Genomic DNA, 16,179 nt, shown 5'->3' with positions numbered 1-16,179 from the left:
TGGCGGGCTGTGCGGACTCTCGGGTGGGCTATGCAGGGTCTATGGCTCTGTCTTTAAATAAATACAGTATCTTCGCTTTTATAATGTGCCCTACTGGTAAAAAAATCAGCTGTTTTGGCACTTGATAGTGGCAGTGAATATGTTACAGTGAATATGTTACATAAAAAGCAAGATCCTTCTTGTGGTCTTAAACCTTTTTGTAATTCTTTATTCCACAACTGTCTGTCTTGTAGGTCTAATGTATATACAGGGTTGTATAAGTTAATGTGCTATTTTTAGTTACTTAAAGTGTTTATATTGTTATAGAGTTCACCATGTAAGTTTTGATTGTGTCACTTTATTTCAAACATTAGTTTATATGAAGCCATTTTTTAAATTTAGTTTTCGGTACAGTACAGAATGGTTAAGACCCCTGTCATTTTCTTGCCTTCATTTCTGGTCCAAGAGGCACAACAGGAAGTAAGAGAAAATCTTTCCAAAGTGAGGGGACAGTTATCCCTGGAACAGTTATCAGTATTGTAAGATTTTCCCTCACCTCCTGTTCTGGTGACAACTTTAGCATTTTTAATTTCCTATCCCCTTCTGTACCGAAGACTCATATAGAGGGTGAATCTCCCACATGGCTTTCTGCTCCACTGATGTGCTCAGTGGTTCCTCCCACTGACCCCTACATCCTTGTCAGATACAGTAGTCACGTAGGGGTCAGGGGAGAAAACATCTAGGGGGTTATTCACTCAGCTGCCAAAGGCAGCTAAGTGAATACCTGAACTGAAGTGAAGGGAGCCGAACGCTGTACATCAGCTAAAAAAAATGGCGTGGGGTCTGATAGGAAAGTTAGGAGGGACCCCCAGTTAAAAAAAAAAACAAATGCGTATGGTTCCCCCCCCCCTACATCATGCTCTTGTGAGTATATTTGATGGCTTTTAATTCACTTTTCAATTAATACATGGTATTCCACTTAGAGGTGGCTCTCTGTGTTTATGTTTTTTGTTTGAGAGAGGACCATATTTAAAATGTGGAGCAGTATGCAAAATGTGTATTCCCTATTAAATCATCCCAAAAAAATGCATTTACAATATCTACAGATATCCAAAAAGTATGGTCCCGTCTGCACTGTATACTTTGGTTCAAGGCCTACTATTGTTGTTACTGGTTATCAAGCCTTAAAGGAGGTGTTTACTGATTATGGCGACACCTTTCTGAACCGGGGATCCATGCCCGTGTTTGACCGTCTCTTCAAGTTTGAAGGTGAGAAGTAACACTTTAAAAAATACCTTCTAATTAAATGTAAATGTTTTGCATTGATGCTGACTCGGTAGATTCAGCCCACTACTGATTTCCTTTAAATTGAATGTTGGCATTTAAAGTGGACCTTTACAAGTAACTTTACAAGTCTGTATGTATAAATTCCTGACAAATCATGGTATACAGCAATAGCATTTTTTTTGTTTGTTTGTTGTTTTCAAATGCACTACCTTTTATTAGTAAAATGCAGTCCTTAATCTCTAGTCAAGTGACGTGGCTTAGACTGAGATAATGGGCAGATGCTGTTTGCAGCGCACTAGTGCCCCTAGATGGTACTGACGAGTATAAGAAATATCCTATACTCATCAGCGCCATATAGAGGCGCTAGTGCCATGTGAATGGGGTCCGCCCAGTGTATAGCTTTATAAATGAACCCCAAAGTCATCCGTTTGCTGCAGGCAGGAGGAAGCATTTATCTCCCCCCCAGTGATGAGACTGTTACCTTGTAACTTTAAATCCATTCGAGAGGCTGCAGCTGGGACTGATTTTGTCACAATGAGTACTGTGATCTCTATGATATTAAGATATATTTTGTACCTGTAATACCTGATTACCAAATACATTTACAATAAAGGAGCATATGTTGATATGTAGATAGTCATACCAATGCCCAAAAGATGCATACAGCAAATGAAAGCCAGAGAGAAGTCAAAGTTCCTTGTCTTTATATTCCCAGTCATTGGTTTAGTAAGCTATTAAAGTCTTACTATTAACATGATCATCAAGAAGCTAACATTTTCTAGAAGCAGCAGTCATCAATGGCAGTTCACATATTTCTGTTATGACAGGAGAACTTTGTACAAATTCGATTCCAATGAAATTGTAATTAGTTAATGTTCTTGATGTTGTTGTTCAGGCTTGTCTTTCAGCAATGGAGATACATGGAGACAGTTGAGACAGTTTACCATGCAGACTCTTAGAGATTTTGGAATGGGTAGAAAGAGTTTAGAAGACCCTATCCTGGAGGAGGCACATCATATTGTGAAACACTTCAGAAGCTTAAAAGGTAAGTGTGGAGTGCTCTTCCATCACCCTTCACTTTTGCATTTTTCTATATCCAGATAATACAGCCCAACCCAGTTTTCTTTTTGAAATGGCTTCAACTGGTATAAGGGTTTTCGCCAAACTATGGTCAGTCTTTTATCTACTTTAAGAGTTTTTCCATATCTGAGTTAGAAGACTAGATATAGCACCAAGCTACACAGAAAAAGTTTTATATATTTGAGTTTTGCTGTCACTAAAATATCTGCAAAGTCTTCACTGCCTACAAGTCCATACCTACTAGATAGAACATATGCAACAGTCTGTAAATCTCCCCAGAAGCCTGGGGTAAAGAAAAACCTGTAAGCTTTTAAGATATTTTGTAACTTAAGGGCAAAGTGACAGGTTCTCATTAAAGCTCACTCCCCTAACCCATTTATTCTCACCTTCACCACATTCCCATTTGCTAAAGGCATCCATAGTAGCAATTGCAAATGACTGGTGCTTCCAAGGATACAGTGTTCAGGCCTGAACAGCCACTCACCAACTACTGAATAGTACAACTACAACAAGTACTATATTTTTATTAACTATACTTCTTTAATTTGTTTAGAGGAGCCATTTGAGCCCAGCACCACCTTGACCTGTGCCTCCTCCAATATTATTGCTAAAATATTAACAGGGACTCGCTTTGGCTACAATGACAAGGAGTGGATGGAAATCCTACGGAAGTCACATAAAGCTTTTCATATTATTTCATCTGTTTGGGGCCAGGTGAGGAATTCTATCATCTATGTTTCTCTATATCCAGAGATAAGAGCCATGGCTTAGGGGCATATGAACAAGGATCGGTACTGTTTACAAACTAGAGATGAGTCAATTCATGGACAACTGAATGTCTGCAACATTTGCCTTATCTGCTTTCCACCTTCTCTTCCTTTTGCTCATACTTGCTTCACTTACTTTAGCTTACCTCCTTTTTTATACCAATCATCTCTGTCCACAAACATTGTGTACATTTATAAATGTCATCACCCCTAACCATTACATTTGGTACATTTGGGTGCACTGTATAGTTTTCAAAGGTTATCAGCCTACGGCAATTGGACTTGTCCCGTGAGTGCAAGGAACAAGGCAGCAAAAGCAACCAATACAACATGGACTGCTCTGCTTTTAGTAACATGAAATTTGATTCATTGGTAGTGTGTAGTGCACTGTATGTAAGTGTTTACAACCATATAGATACAATAAATAAGTTTTTATTTTGGTATAGAAATAATTGTGGTTCTTCTAAATACATTTGGCTTATTTTATGTGTCTATTATACATCCAAATAGTGTCTAGTGGAATACTGTCAGGTTTTAATTCCAGTATGTGTCAACACTGGGGAGATTTACTCTCTCTATTTGTTTCTGTCCTCTGTTGCTGAGAAACAAAGTTTTGTGAAATCCAAAAGTTTGGAGTTGTTATTGTTATTATTATTATTTATTATTATTATTCAGGATTTATATAGCACCAACATTTTTTTACAATATAAGTAAGACATTACAGTTATAATATAATTCAAAGCAAGATGGTTAGGGGGGACCTGCCCGTGAGAGCTTACAATTTAAAGGGGGGGGGGGCAAGCGATTACAGAAGGGGGTAGCGGTGTGGGAATGAGTCGTTTGGGAAATTAATGGGTCGGCAGTTAGGTTGAGGCAGGATAGGCTTCCTTTAAGAGGTGAGTTTTCAGGGATCGCTCAAAGGCAGACAGAGTAGGAGAGAGCCGGACAGGTTGAGGCTCCGTTCACACATTAGCGAAATCACACTAAACATAAAACCTAATACGTTCCAATGTATCCTGTTCACACTTGCACGATTGTACAAAACCGTGAGTTGCACACAAAAAAAAGGCAGAGTTTTAACTACTCCACACTTTGTCCAAAACTAAAAAAAGTTTTGGCTTTAGCTATGGTTTTAAGTGAACTGAGTATGATCGTTCTGCTACTTTGCTGAATCTTGTTATATCAACTCTCTTAACAGCTGTATGACCTTTTTCCAACAATCATGAACTGTTTACCAGGACCTCACAGAAACATTTTCACTCTTCTTGCACCCCTTGAGGATGAATTGATGAAGACCATCAAACTTCACCAGGAGACTCTGGATCCAGCCTGTCCTCGAGATTACATTGACTGTTTCCTCATCAGGATGAGACAGGTAAGACAAAACCTAGATGGATAGTTTCAGACATTCCTACAGTCTAGATTTTGGTGTGAGTGTCCAAGCTCACTGAAGGGGGGTAGCTTTTCAGAGGGTACGTTTACTTTTGCAGCCAAATTGGGATCACGCCTGCTATATATTTGTTAAATGTTCCCTGTCACATAGCATAACTTAAATTAAAAAAAAAGTTTGTGTCTTACCTTTTTAGATATTCTTTTGCTGAAAACTCCAGGATTATAAAATCCTTCTTGGTTTACCCTGTTTATGAGGGTGCTAGGCAATTCTGTGTGCCTTAACAAACTCTGTCTGTACTGTGCTGGCTCCATTATCAGTTGCAAACTAGTTGTGCAGGACTGTCTGTCCTAATGAAGGGTTAAAGATCTCAACTCATTGTATGTTAATGCACCTTTAAAAAAATCGTCCCCCAGTCTGTCTCCTTATCCACACAATGGCATCTATTCAAGGCCGTTGAGGCTGCCTAAAGCATGTATAATCCTGCTCCAAAGAAAAAGATAAAAATGTAAAATGTAAAAAATAATTTTTAGGTATGCTGTGTAAATGAGAACACATATTAGAAATATATAGTGGGGTTTGCCAAATTTATTTTCAAAAGTGGAAATACACTTTAAGCTAACATGACAAAATATGGAGGCGTTTTGAGGTGAGTTTTCTCAGGGTGGTGCTTTACAAATCTAACTTTGTTTTCCAATAACTATATCAATGGCTTAAGTAATAGGTTTAAAATATAATTCTTTTTGGCAGTGAAAATATAACTTGGTATGTTAAAGTATATCTAAAGCCAAATTTTGTTATTTTTTTTAAATAGTTTTGAGCAGTAAAACCAATTGTGTGTTTTTAGCTCTTTGTGTCACAGTTGATATCCTTTAATTTCCTATCCCAAAGACTGTGGAAGATTTCCTATCCCAAAGAAAAGTGTGAAGAATCTTTCCAAGGTGAGGTAAAAATCCTTAAGGCTTAGACAGTTGTCACCAGAACAGGTGTCCTCATTGGAGGATTTCTCCTCTCTTCCAGTTCTGGTGACCACTGTAACATTTTGGATTTTTTCATCACTCTCTGTTTCATTGACAATGGCCAGCAGAACAAATATGGAGAATCTCCCCAGCAGGGACACAGACAGCACTGAAAATATGACATTGTTTTTAACACTTCGCCACTCTATCTATTTCTAAAAAATATACATTTCTTGTTTTGGGTATACTTTGACCAGGATGTGGATCATAAATATCATTTGCACACATTTGGATCATCTGAACTGCCAAAGGAGGTCTTCTTCCTGGTACTATTTGTAGGGTATTGGAATAATGAGAGCGCCACGCTGATTAATTCAGTCCACTATGGGTTCTTTATTAGATTAAATGTAAAAGCAAAAGGTCAACAGATTTTGGGGGCTCACTGATCCCCCTTCATCAGGGCTTGTATCCTTCAATGATGTACGATATCACTGGACAGGTAAATATGGAAAATTAAGATGATCTAATCCCAGTATGGGTTGCCTGTTAGACAGCTGGCACCAGGAATTTTTAAAGTATAAATCCACGCAAATAGTGATCAGTGTATATTGTAAGGATTTTTAAAAACTTTGCAGATTTCTGTCTTTTTCTGTCCTGAAGAAAAAATTGTTTGTTAAAAAGTTAACTCTTCCAAGTGTGATGCTAATATTTGTTTCCATTTACAGGAGGAAAAGAATGTAGGTGTAAAAACACCCTTTACTGTAATAAACCTGAAGGCTTCAATCTATGATATGTTCTTAGGCGGAACAGAAAGTACTGCGGTTACCGTAAACTATGGATACTTAATACTGATAAAGCATCCCGAGCTACAAGGTACAATACCTGGTGTCATTTTATTGTGGTGTCACTTCTAGGGCTTCCGACTCAGGAGGGCGTCAAATGCAGCAAGTGCTTCTGAGGTACTTTGACTCACATTTGAGTTGGTTTTGTTTGCCTTTCAGATGCTGAAGGAGTTGCTTCAAGCTGCTCATGAATTGCAAATCTTATCTGCCAAATCAAGCTACTTCTAAGTTGCATTGAGCTCATTTCAGTTGTTCTTGCATTCAAATCAACTTGTTTACTGCAGGGAACAAAAGCAGCTCAGATGCAAATAAACGTCTTTATAAAAATACCAGATGGACTTTTTGAGAGAAGTGAAGGCCCTAAGCTTAAAATGAAGTATGGAGCCTCATAGAAAAATGCCTCAAAATCAATTGTCTAGACCTTGCTGAGGATACTTTTTCTTTTTAGAAAATAACACCTCATCCTTGGTGACTTTACCCACACATTGCATTCTCAGGAAAATTAATGCTTACTTTTAGCTAAGTAGTGCTCACCTCTGATAATATATTTGCTAATAATATCAGAACCTCTGTCTTTTTCTGTCTTATTCCAAATAGAAAGCCTCAACAACGCTTTCAGGAAATGTTTTCTTTAAGATTCCCTTGTTTTACTGCATGGAAAACAAAAGTCTAACCAAATCTGAACATTATGGCTTAAAGCTCAGTAACAAGCCAATAGCTGCCGAAATCTCCCAAATGTGATAGGACATCCTGCTTCTCTGGTAGAAAATAAATAAGAGCCAGGAGCAATTCCTTTAGCCAGGAACACTTTTTTGCTTCCCACCAACTGTCACAGTGTCCTAATCTGTCTGTAGCAGTATCTGATAGATCCATCCATGGAGCTCATTCAGGACTTGATAGACAGTCTGTATAACTTCTATAGTTCCCAGTGGAAAAGTGGTCCCTTGACATGCAACCTGACATTCCATACATGGACATGTCCAAGTGCTTCCACTAATATTGTGTATTTTAGTTAGGTAGCATGTTCAAAAATTGCTGTTGTATAAGGAATCTCTGTTTACATGTTGTCCAGTTCTATTTATCCCCATATAGATAGCAAGGTGCATTACACGGTATTTCTGTACTGTGCACCCTCTTGTGAATTCTCCATAGGAATCTGAAGAACTTACATGGTCTAATTACAACAGTAGCTTAGATTAAAAAACAAAACTCCAGGCTGCGATGACTGAACAGGGAGAAGAGTAAGATCTCCCTATGTGGGTCTTCTATGAAATATCCAAAGTAAGGGGACCAAATTCTGCTTACCTAAACCCCAAATATCTCAATATTCAGGGAGCAGGCTGTCAGCTGGCGTTCATAGATGAATAATAGAACGCCATACTGACCCGGCTTCCTGCTTTTTAAGTGGAATGGGAAGGGGAGGTGCTGGTGACGCTGGGCGGCCATAGGATCTCTTCCACCTCGTACTCCTCCTGACCCCTCACTTGTACCGGGGGACACGGAGGAGTAGCGCGAGCGGGGGAACGGATGAGGACAAAAAGGTTTGAGCAAGGAGACGTGGAACGTGGGATGAACATTGAAACCCACAGGCAAGGTGAGTTTCATGGTGTTCATGTTGATAACCCGTTCTATAGGGAAGGGACCCAGGAACTGTTTCCCCAATTTTCTGGAGGGGGTTCCCAACCGTAGATTTTTGGTGGAGAGCCAGACCTTGTCCCCGATGTTATAATCGGGAGCGGGTCTCCTCCGAAGGTCATAGTACCGTTTCTGTGTGTTTTGGGCACGGTTGAGGTTTTCACGTACTACTTCAGTCATTTTCCTGAGGTTCGCCAGGTAGTCAACGGCTGCTGGAACATTAGAGGAAATCACAGAACCCGGTAAGGGTTTGGGTGAAATCCGTAGTTCGCGAAGAACGGGGAGTGGAGAGTAGAGGAGCTGGTAGAGTTGTTATAAGCGAATTCCGCTTGTGGAAGTAACTCGAACCAGTCATCCTGAAGGTGCGTGCAGTAACATCTAATGTACTGCTCCAAGCATTGGTTTATGCGCTCTGTCTGCCCGTTTGTCTGGGGGTGATAGGCGCTAGACAGTCGGTGGTCAATGTGGAAGGAAGCACAAAGAGCCCTCCAGAACCGGGAAATTAACTGAACTCCTCGGTCGGAGATGATCTGGGAAGGTATGCCATGTAAACGCACCACGGTACCTAAAAATGCTGTAGCTGTCTCTTTTGAGGTGGGCACCTTTGTTAGTGGGGTGAAATGGGCCATTTTAGTTAGTCGGTCTATCACCACCATGATGGTGTTGTGGCCCGAGGATGGAGGTAAGTCCACAATAAAGTCTAATGACACAGAATCCCACGGTTTTTCTGTTATGGGCAGAGACATCAACAGACCGTATGGACTGAGGCCCTCTAGGGAAGTGGGCATCTGTGCCCTAGCCAACTCATCTTTTAATGTCTCCGAGAGACCGAGGCGAAACTGATTCCAGAGACCGATATCGTTCCACTCGGTCTCTCGGGCCCATCGCTTAAACTCGGCTATAAAGTCCTCCACGGGACGTTTTCCCTGCTTCAGGGCCCGAATTGCTGTTTCCGCAGTGAGTTGTTTTTTTTCACAGAGACTGTATACTTGCTGTTTGCAGGTTCCAAGAGAAAGGGTCCAGGCTCTGGGGTTCTCGGTCCAAAAAGCAGGGAGCAGGCTGTCAGCTGGCATTCATAGATGAATAATAGAACGCCATACTGACCCGGCTTCCTGCTTTTTATGTGGGATGGGAAGGGGAGGTGCTGGTGACGCTGGGCGGCCCGATGCGTTCCACGCTGGAATGCATCGGCGATTCACTTCCTGCTTGCGGCTGCGGTCCCCTGTGGAACGCAAGCCGCGATCGTTACAATATGTCAGGCAGACTTGCTTGTTAAAGAGGAGAGTAAAATATATATAATCTGTTCTATAGAAAAATGAAATGAGTGTGAAACAAGGAAAGCTAAGAACATCTATTGATGTTTTCTGGGTATTTTATAGAAAAGATTCATGAAGAGATTGATCAAGTGATTGGCCAAGCCCGGGAACCTAGAGGAGAGGATCGGAGCCAGATGCCATACATGAATGCTCTTGTTCATGAGATCCAGAGGTACAGTGACATCTTTCCACTTGGTTTTGCCAGAGCCACCAGCAGAGACATTACTTTCCATGGTTACAACATACCCAAGGTACGTAAAATCTGTCAGGAGAAGTCAGCTAACAAATAAATCAATTACAGGCCTCATTTGCAGTATCAAGGTTTCTAAAATACATACTGACCCGTGTCCAGGACATCCAGTTAAATTCAAACTTTTGCTATTCCATCTGTACATTTCAGGTAGATGTTTTAATCTCTTTAGTGACTTTTGGACAACACAGACAGCCAAACTTTAACCAATATTTTTTTGATAGAGTGGTGAAGGGTTGCAATTTCTTTGAAGGTTTCATTACTGTCCTTCTAGCCATTCCCCACTCTACTCCAAAATGTTGTTGTTTTTGTCCATGTCACCTCCCATGAACAAAATAAATGGATGAACATGCAGTAGAAAAGGATCCTTGCAATCTGTGTGGAAGCAGCGGCAGAGGTCTAACATGCCCCCTGATAAGTAAGAGCTATAGTTCTACAAACAACAAAGGTCATACTGTCTGCGCATTGGAGACCTCTAGCTTTGACTCCGATTAGGGGACATGTCTGATCTATACAGAGAGACCACTGCTTCCACACAGACAGCAAAGGTCCCTCTCTGCAGCATGCTGGCAGTGCACCTGGAATGTATTTACAACCTCAATTCCAAAAAAGTTGGGATGCTGTGTAAAATCTTTTAAAAATAAAAACAGAATGCAATGATTTGCAAATCTCATAAACCCGTATTTTATTCACAATAGAAAACATCAAATGTTTAAACTGCTTAATAGCTGTTGAGATAATTTATCAGCCACACATTGAATGCATTGTTTTCAATGTGTCACCTTACTCATGGACTTGTGGCTTTGTGAGAATGAGCAGAAAATCATTGTGTGGTGTTACAAAGCAGAAGGAAGAGAAAACATATTATTAATAAATACGGATGCCCCCACATACATATAAAATTAAAATCCATATATAGAGACAAGGTATTAAAACAAATAAATAAGGCAGATTGATAAAATTATCCACATAAAGCTAACCTCTTTTACAAGCATATCTCAAATGTCTTTGAACAAACTGTATAGCATTTCTTTTAATGCTATTGAGTATGTTTTAATTTGCTTTTAAAAATCTGTAGTGCCAGTGGTCCTAGAACACAGATATAGATCTCTCTAGCAACATTAAATCAACATTCTGAATTTGTAATTAACTATTAAATAACTTTTTTTTTTTTTTTAGGGTACCAATGTTTTTCCCATGTTGACCACGGCATTACGGGATCCCGCACATTTTGAAACTCCGGGGGAGTTCAACATCAAACATTTCTTGGATGAAAATGACAAATTTAAGAAAAATAATGCATTTTTACCATTTGCTGCAGGTAATAAAGTGTTGTAACACTTCTAACCATATTTAGGGACAAAGTAAGCCATTTAGTCACTCAAGATTGTGGCCTTGTCTTGAGGACAACATACCTTCCTTAAGGTGCCCATACACTGCTCGATTCTCGTACAAGAATCACGGGAAATCCCGCGATCGTACGAGAATCGAACAGTGTGAACGAAGACGTGCAACCGTTTCTACTGTACGGTCGCACGTCTTTTGTCTAAGGAGCATGTTGGAAAACCAGCTGAGAATCGTACGATTTTCGGCTGGTTAGAACGGTGCTCGGGAGACAAATGCCAAACGGGCCGGTCTGTGCACGCTGCCCGTTCAGCATTGCGGTCATCGGAAGCCCGCCCCTCAGGGGGGCGGGCTTGCGATGATCCAGAGTGCGATCTGCCTGTCCAAGATGGGCAGATCGTACTTTTTTTAATCACTTTACAACCATCGCAAGACTAAGGTCTTGCGATGGTTATACAGTGTATGGCCACCTTTAGAAAGAAGGGAGATAACAGAATATAATTTATGGCAGCAGAAAACTCTTAACTCCTTAATGAGGGTAAAAGAAACCTTAATGTCTGAACCAACTTGCCATGTGTTAATAAACCTGTACATTTCTTTGCTGTCTAACTTCTTAATGCATCCAGATGAATTATACCTTATTTTGTTTACATCAAATTGGGCTTTCATTCAGTGGTTATCTCCTGATAATAGGAAATTCAGTACAAAAAAGTAGAAAAAAATAATAGTTTTTAAATTTTGCTGTATATTTTTGCCATTACTATGACCCACCACCAAAAAAAACAATCCAAAATAAATTCTCCTACTCCTTACTTTTACGTGATACCACATACAGGATGTGTGCATTATTTATTGTTTGTACCCATAGTAGGGCCCTGAAACAACAGTGTGCATATTGCTTTTTGTTTAATCCTACCTAAATCCTTCCTAAAACTGACACTGATATTAACACTGACACTGATGGTAAAGACACAGAATTTTTGTATACATTCTTCCCCTCTAGTGAGGAGAAAAAGATGCAATGGGATTAATTTACTTAGGCTGCTTACTTTTCAAGGGAATCTGCACTTTGCAGGGGAAATTACCTAAAGGAATTAAGTGAAGCTCTGCTGAAGCTCTTGGCAATCATGTGCAAGCAAAAATATTGTTTATTTTTTATTTTTCTTGCACATGATTTAGTATTATTTGCAAAGTGAAATTTCACCACATTCACTAAGTCGTCCGTCCGTTTTTTTACTACGGGCGGACGGCAAGAGGTTAAAGGAGACTTCCACTGCAAAGTGCAAATTCCCTTGCAAAGTAAATCCTTTTGCCTTTAGTAAAATCAACCCCAATGCATCCCTTTTCTCCTCACAAAGAAGAAAGAGGGTTCTATAGCTAATGACCACTAATAACCTGTGCTTGGTTATTACAGTGATCATAAACTGTCCTCCTTCCTACCGTGTGTTAGTTCAAGACCCAGAGCTGCCAGTGATAGCGCAGTCTCCATGCTTGGGGAGTGCTTGGGGAGTGCTACAAAGCAGGCTTCCAGCACAAACATAGGTGTGCTAGCAGAAGGGCCACCTACGCGAGGCCGCGTGTGCTCAGCAGGAATGGGTTAACTATAGTATTAATTAGAGAAAGTTAGGGAATGGCTACGGTATTTTGCAGACTTGTTTGCCCAACTGTATGCTTGGTATTTTCCAAAAATAGGCAGAGATCATTTTATTAAAATTTTATTTAAATAAGACTTTAAATTTCTTAGGTCTGCCTTTATATAGATATCCACAGAGATGGTGGGGTTGATTTACTACAGGAGTAGAACATGTTCATTTGTGGATTTTACTTTGCAAAAGGAGTTTGCCATCATCCCTATGGAGTGAATGAGGTAAAGCTAAGTGTAAATGCAAAGAATACCCAATCATACCCAAGAATACCCAATCAATGCAAGGAACATTTTAAAAATTATAATTTTTACTTGCACGTGATTGGATGATTTAAGTCAGTCACCTAATCTGCATAGGCTAAACCAAAATTCACTTTGTAAAGGAAAGATTTTTTTTGAAATGAATGGTCTGGTGACGGGGTCTTTAACTGATCGTTCACTACTGCGTATGGAACAAAACCATTGATATATTAATCTTTTTTTGTATGTTGGCTCATTGTTGTGTGTGCTGCCTCATGTTGTATAATTTCACTATCCTAGGAAAAAGAGCTTGCATTGCGGAGAGTCTGGTGCGCTTACAGCTTTTCCTTTTCTTCACCATTACCCTGCAAAAGTTCACCCTGAAATCGATGGTGGACCCCAAAGATCTTGACATCTCCCCCACAGAAAGTGGTATTGAAAACGTCCCACCAGCCCGAAAGATCATCTTCATTCCTCGCACAATAGAGGGGGGAGCTTAAAGGATTCTTATAGTTTAGCATATGGGAACATCCAACCTACAGTGATACATATCATAAGTTTTCATTAATGTTCGTGTAAATAAAAACTATGCAGTATGGGTGACATATTGGGGTTGATTTACTAAAGGCAAATAGGCAGTTAACTTTGAAAGAAAATGTTCACTTTGCAAGTGAATTGTCTCTTAGCTTAGTGAATGAGGTGAAGCTTTGCTTATGATGCTAATGAGGCCTGATAAACTCTAAACTGAGTGAGAAGTGAGTGCAAAGTCAGTCGTGCTGCAGTACAAGGAGTATGCTGAAAGGAGCTAGAACAAAGAGGCAGAGAGATGAGCTCATCTGTGTGCTGCTTCTCATTTCACTGTCCAGTCACAAGGTGACAAAGGGACGGAATATATAATTTGTCATTAAATTTTGGGGTTTAATAAGGAGTTGCGCTAATATTGCGCAACATAAAAATTTTCAACTACCACCATTTTATTCTATAGGGTCTTGGCATTCAGAAAATATATAATGTTGGGGGGTTTTACGTCATTTTCAGGCCTAAAATGTGGAATATAACATGGGTGCAAAAATTGAAAAAAGGGCCTCAGTCATGAAGGGGTTAAACATGGGGTTTTTTACCCCTTATTATTTGGGAGTTCACGATTTGTGACAGGTCACATTTGTTCATATAGGGACTCACCTAGTTGTATTCACGTATAGGTTTTTTTTAAGTTTCTCTGGACAGGATAAGTTCATATCATCCCTTAGAAGAACATGCCCTCATAGTATTCCTTCTAGAGGTCTTCTCACATGGCATGCAATGAATAACAGGAAGCAATATGGTATACTACAGCAATAGTAAGATTTTGCCATTCATGTATCACCCTGTCTTCTTTAACAGACTTATACTGAGGTGGTTTACAGTTTTGTATTATTTGTTTTAGATTACTTATTTTCTACTTAACATGTGCTGTATGCTTTAATGATTTACCCACTTAGCTGGATGAAGGGTAATAAGTGCCACAGTGTTAATCACTTTTTCGTATGTTACTCTCAGTTATAACATGTTCAGTATGCTGTTTTATTTTTGAAAATGTCATGGCCGCCATTTGTATATGGTGGCTACCATGACAACTGGTCTTAATATATGCGCTCAGTCTAGCTCCTGTCTCCACACCCCTGATAAACTCACGCCCCTTGACGTAACGTACGTAAGGGGTAGTATAGGAGCTGAGCGATTGCACACAGTGTCTGTGGCTGCTTAATAAAAACCTTACTTTTATCTATGATATGTGAGTAGTATCCTTTTTTAATAAAGTTTAGTATCTTTTTAAAACCATCTGCACTACGAGTTTCCACTTTTTGTTTGATGTATGGTCCATTGGATGAATTGACTGCTTTCAACTCCTGAGACTGCAAGAGAGTCTGTACCTGAGAGGAGGTAATCACTGGGAGGTGTTCGGCATCAGGTGCTTCCTCTAACTGGTTTGAATTAGAGAAAGAGTGCATACAGACCCTGGTGGGTCTCTGCTAAAGGAGACTGAGATTATTTTACATCCACTGTTTTATCTTCTATTTTCTTAATGGACTATTGAAGATCCAGGATCATGGACATTTTTGTAACCATATATTATTTTCACTGAAGTGCATGTTATACACATGCATTTTTTTCTAGTTGTTATTCTTTTCACATTGCATCACATTGTCTCACAGCTAATATCTATTGTATTTAATTTTTCATTATGGATATTTTGTAGCAATGTATTTACACTGAGGTGCATGTTATACACATGCGTTTCTTCTTTGATTCGCACTTTTTACACATTGTATCACATTATTTCACGGCCAGTATCTACTATATCTGACACTTTTGTAGATTCATTCACACAGCGCGGATTTTATTATTAATTTTATACTATATATCTGACCACACAGATTTCAGCTGCTGCTTAACTCGATTGGAGTAGTGCCGCGAGGTTTCACATTGTTCACTTCAGTATATTAATGTGCTTTTACTAAACAAGAATGATACCGTATGTATACCAGGGATGTGCGGTTAGGTGAGGTAGGTGAGGCAGAGCCTCACCTAGCATTATGGAAGAAAAAGCTGGCAGCATCAAGTCTGAAGCTGACAACTTTTTCTTCATTCAGACTGGTTTCTAACAGGTTACACAGCAAGGAAAGCCTACCCGCTGTGTAACCTGTCAAGGATGGAGCGCTGCCTGTTATTTACAGGCGGCGCTTCATCCGGCTTTTGACAGCTATGTTAGTTTACACAGCAGCGGCTTCCTCACTGCTTTGTGTAACCTAACTTAGTGAGGCAAGAGCTGCAACAGCCTCTACTCTGTGTTAGAGGCTAAAGCTCTGTGGAGGGTTTGGACCAATGGCAATGGCAAAGCGCCATTGGTCCAAGCTGTCCAATAAAAAAAAAAAACACTGAGAACACCGATATCGATGCCTCACCAGTGACAGGCAAGTGAGGGACAGAGAGGCTCCTCCCTGTCTCCTCCCTCCTCCACACAGCTCTGTGACTGGGTTGGGGGCAGGGCGTGGCCTGTGTTCTATCAAAGATTGTGACTGGATTGGAATGTGTGACCAGTCACCTGGTCACGCATTTTAATGTAATCACACCCACAGCGGAAGTGGAATATGTGACCGGCAAAAGGTGAAGAATTCCAATGCTTTGTTCAGGCTCCTCCCACAAATCCAGGCTAGCCTTCGGCCAGCCTTCAAACACATACTACTTAGTTACAGAAAAACATACAGAATGCTAAAAATATACAAATATGTACAAATACACACATTCATATGCTATTCTCCATTCTTTCCTAGCAAATAGTTATTAGCAAGAGTCTGTATGCAGTAGGGATACACTAGAATAAAAGTTACTTAGCTTCTATTATAGCTGGTCTATGATATCTTTAGCAACTAGGACTCCAGGGAAGTGATTGCAAGAAAACGGG

The 16,179-nt window shown here is 40.0% G+C and overlaps 1 protein-coding gene across 1 annotated transcript; it reads left to right on the top strand.

Annotated features, from left to right (window-relative positions):
* Nucleotides 1-1,064: 1,064 nt before the first annotated feature.
* LOC108797787 (cytochrome P450 2C23-like) lies at nucleotides 1,065-13,249 on the top strand. The gene is made up of 8 exons (XM_018569443.1): nucleotides 1,065-1,248; nucleotides 2,162-2,311; nucleotides 2,900-3,060; nucleotides 4,312-4,488; nucleotides 6,188-6,335; nucleotides 9,319-9,506; nucleotides 10,685-10,826; nucleotides 13,035-13,249. The coding sequence occupies exons 1-8, from the start codon at nucleotides 1,065-1,067 to the stop codon at nucleotides 13,232-13,234; spliced, it is 1,350 nt and encodes a 449-aa protein (XP_018424945.1). The 3' UTR covers nucleotides 13,235-13,249.
* The last annotated feature ends 2,930 nt before the right edge of the window (nucleotides 13,250-16,179 follow it).

The sequence above is a fragment of the Nanorana parkeri genome, unplaced genomic scaffold (assembly GCF_000935625.1).
Source record: "Nanorana parkeri isolate BGI_ZX_2015 unplaced genomic scaffold, ASM93562v1 scaffold1337, whole genome shotgun sequence".
NCBI lineage: Eukaryota > Metazoa > Chordata > Amphibia > Anura > Dicroglossidae > Nanorana > Nanorana parkeri.
The sequence above is the reverse complement of the archived record's forward strand: the minus strand, read 5'-3'. Positions and strand labels throughout refer to the sequence as shown.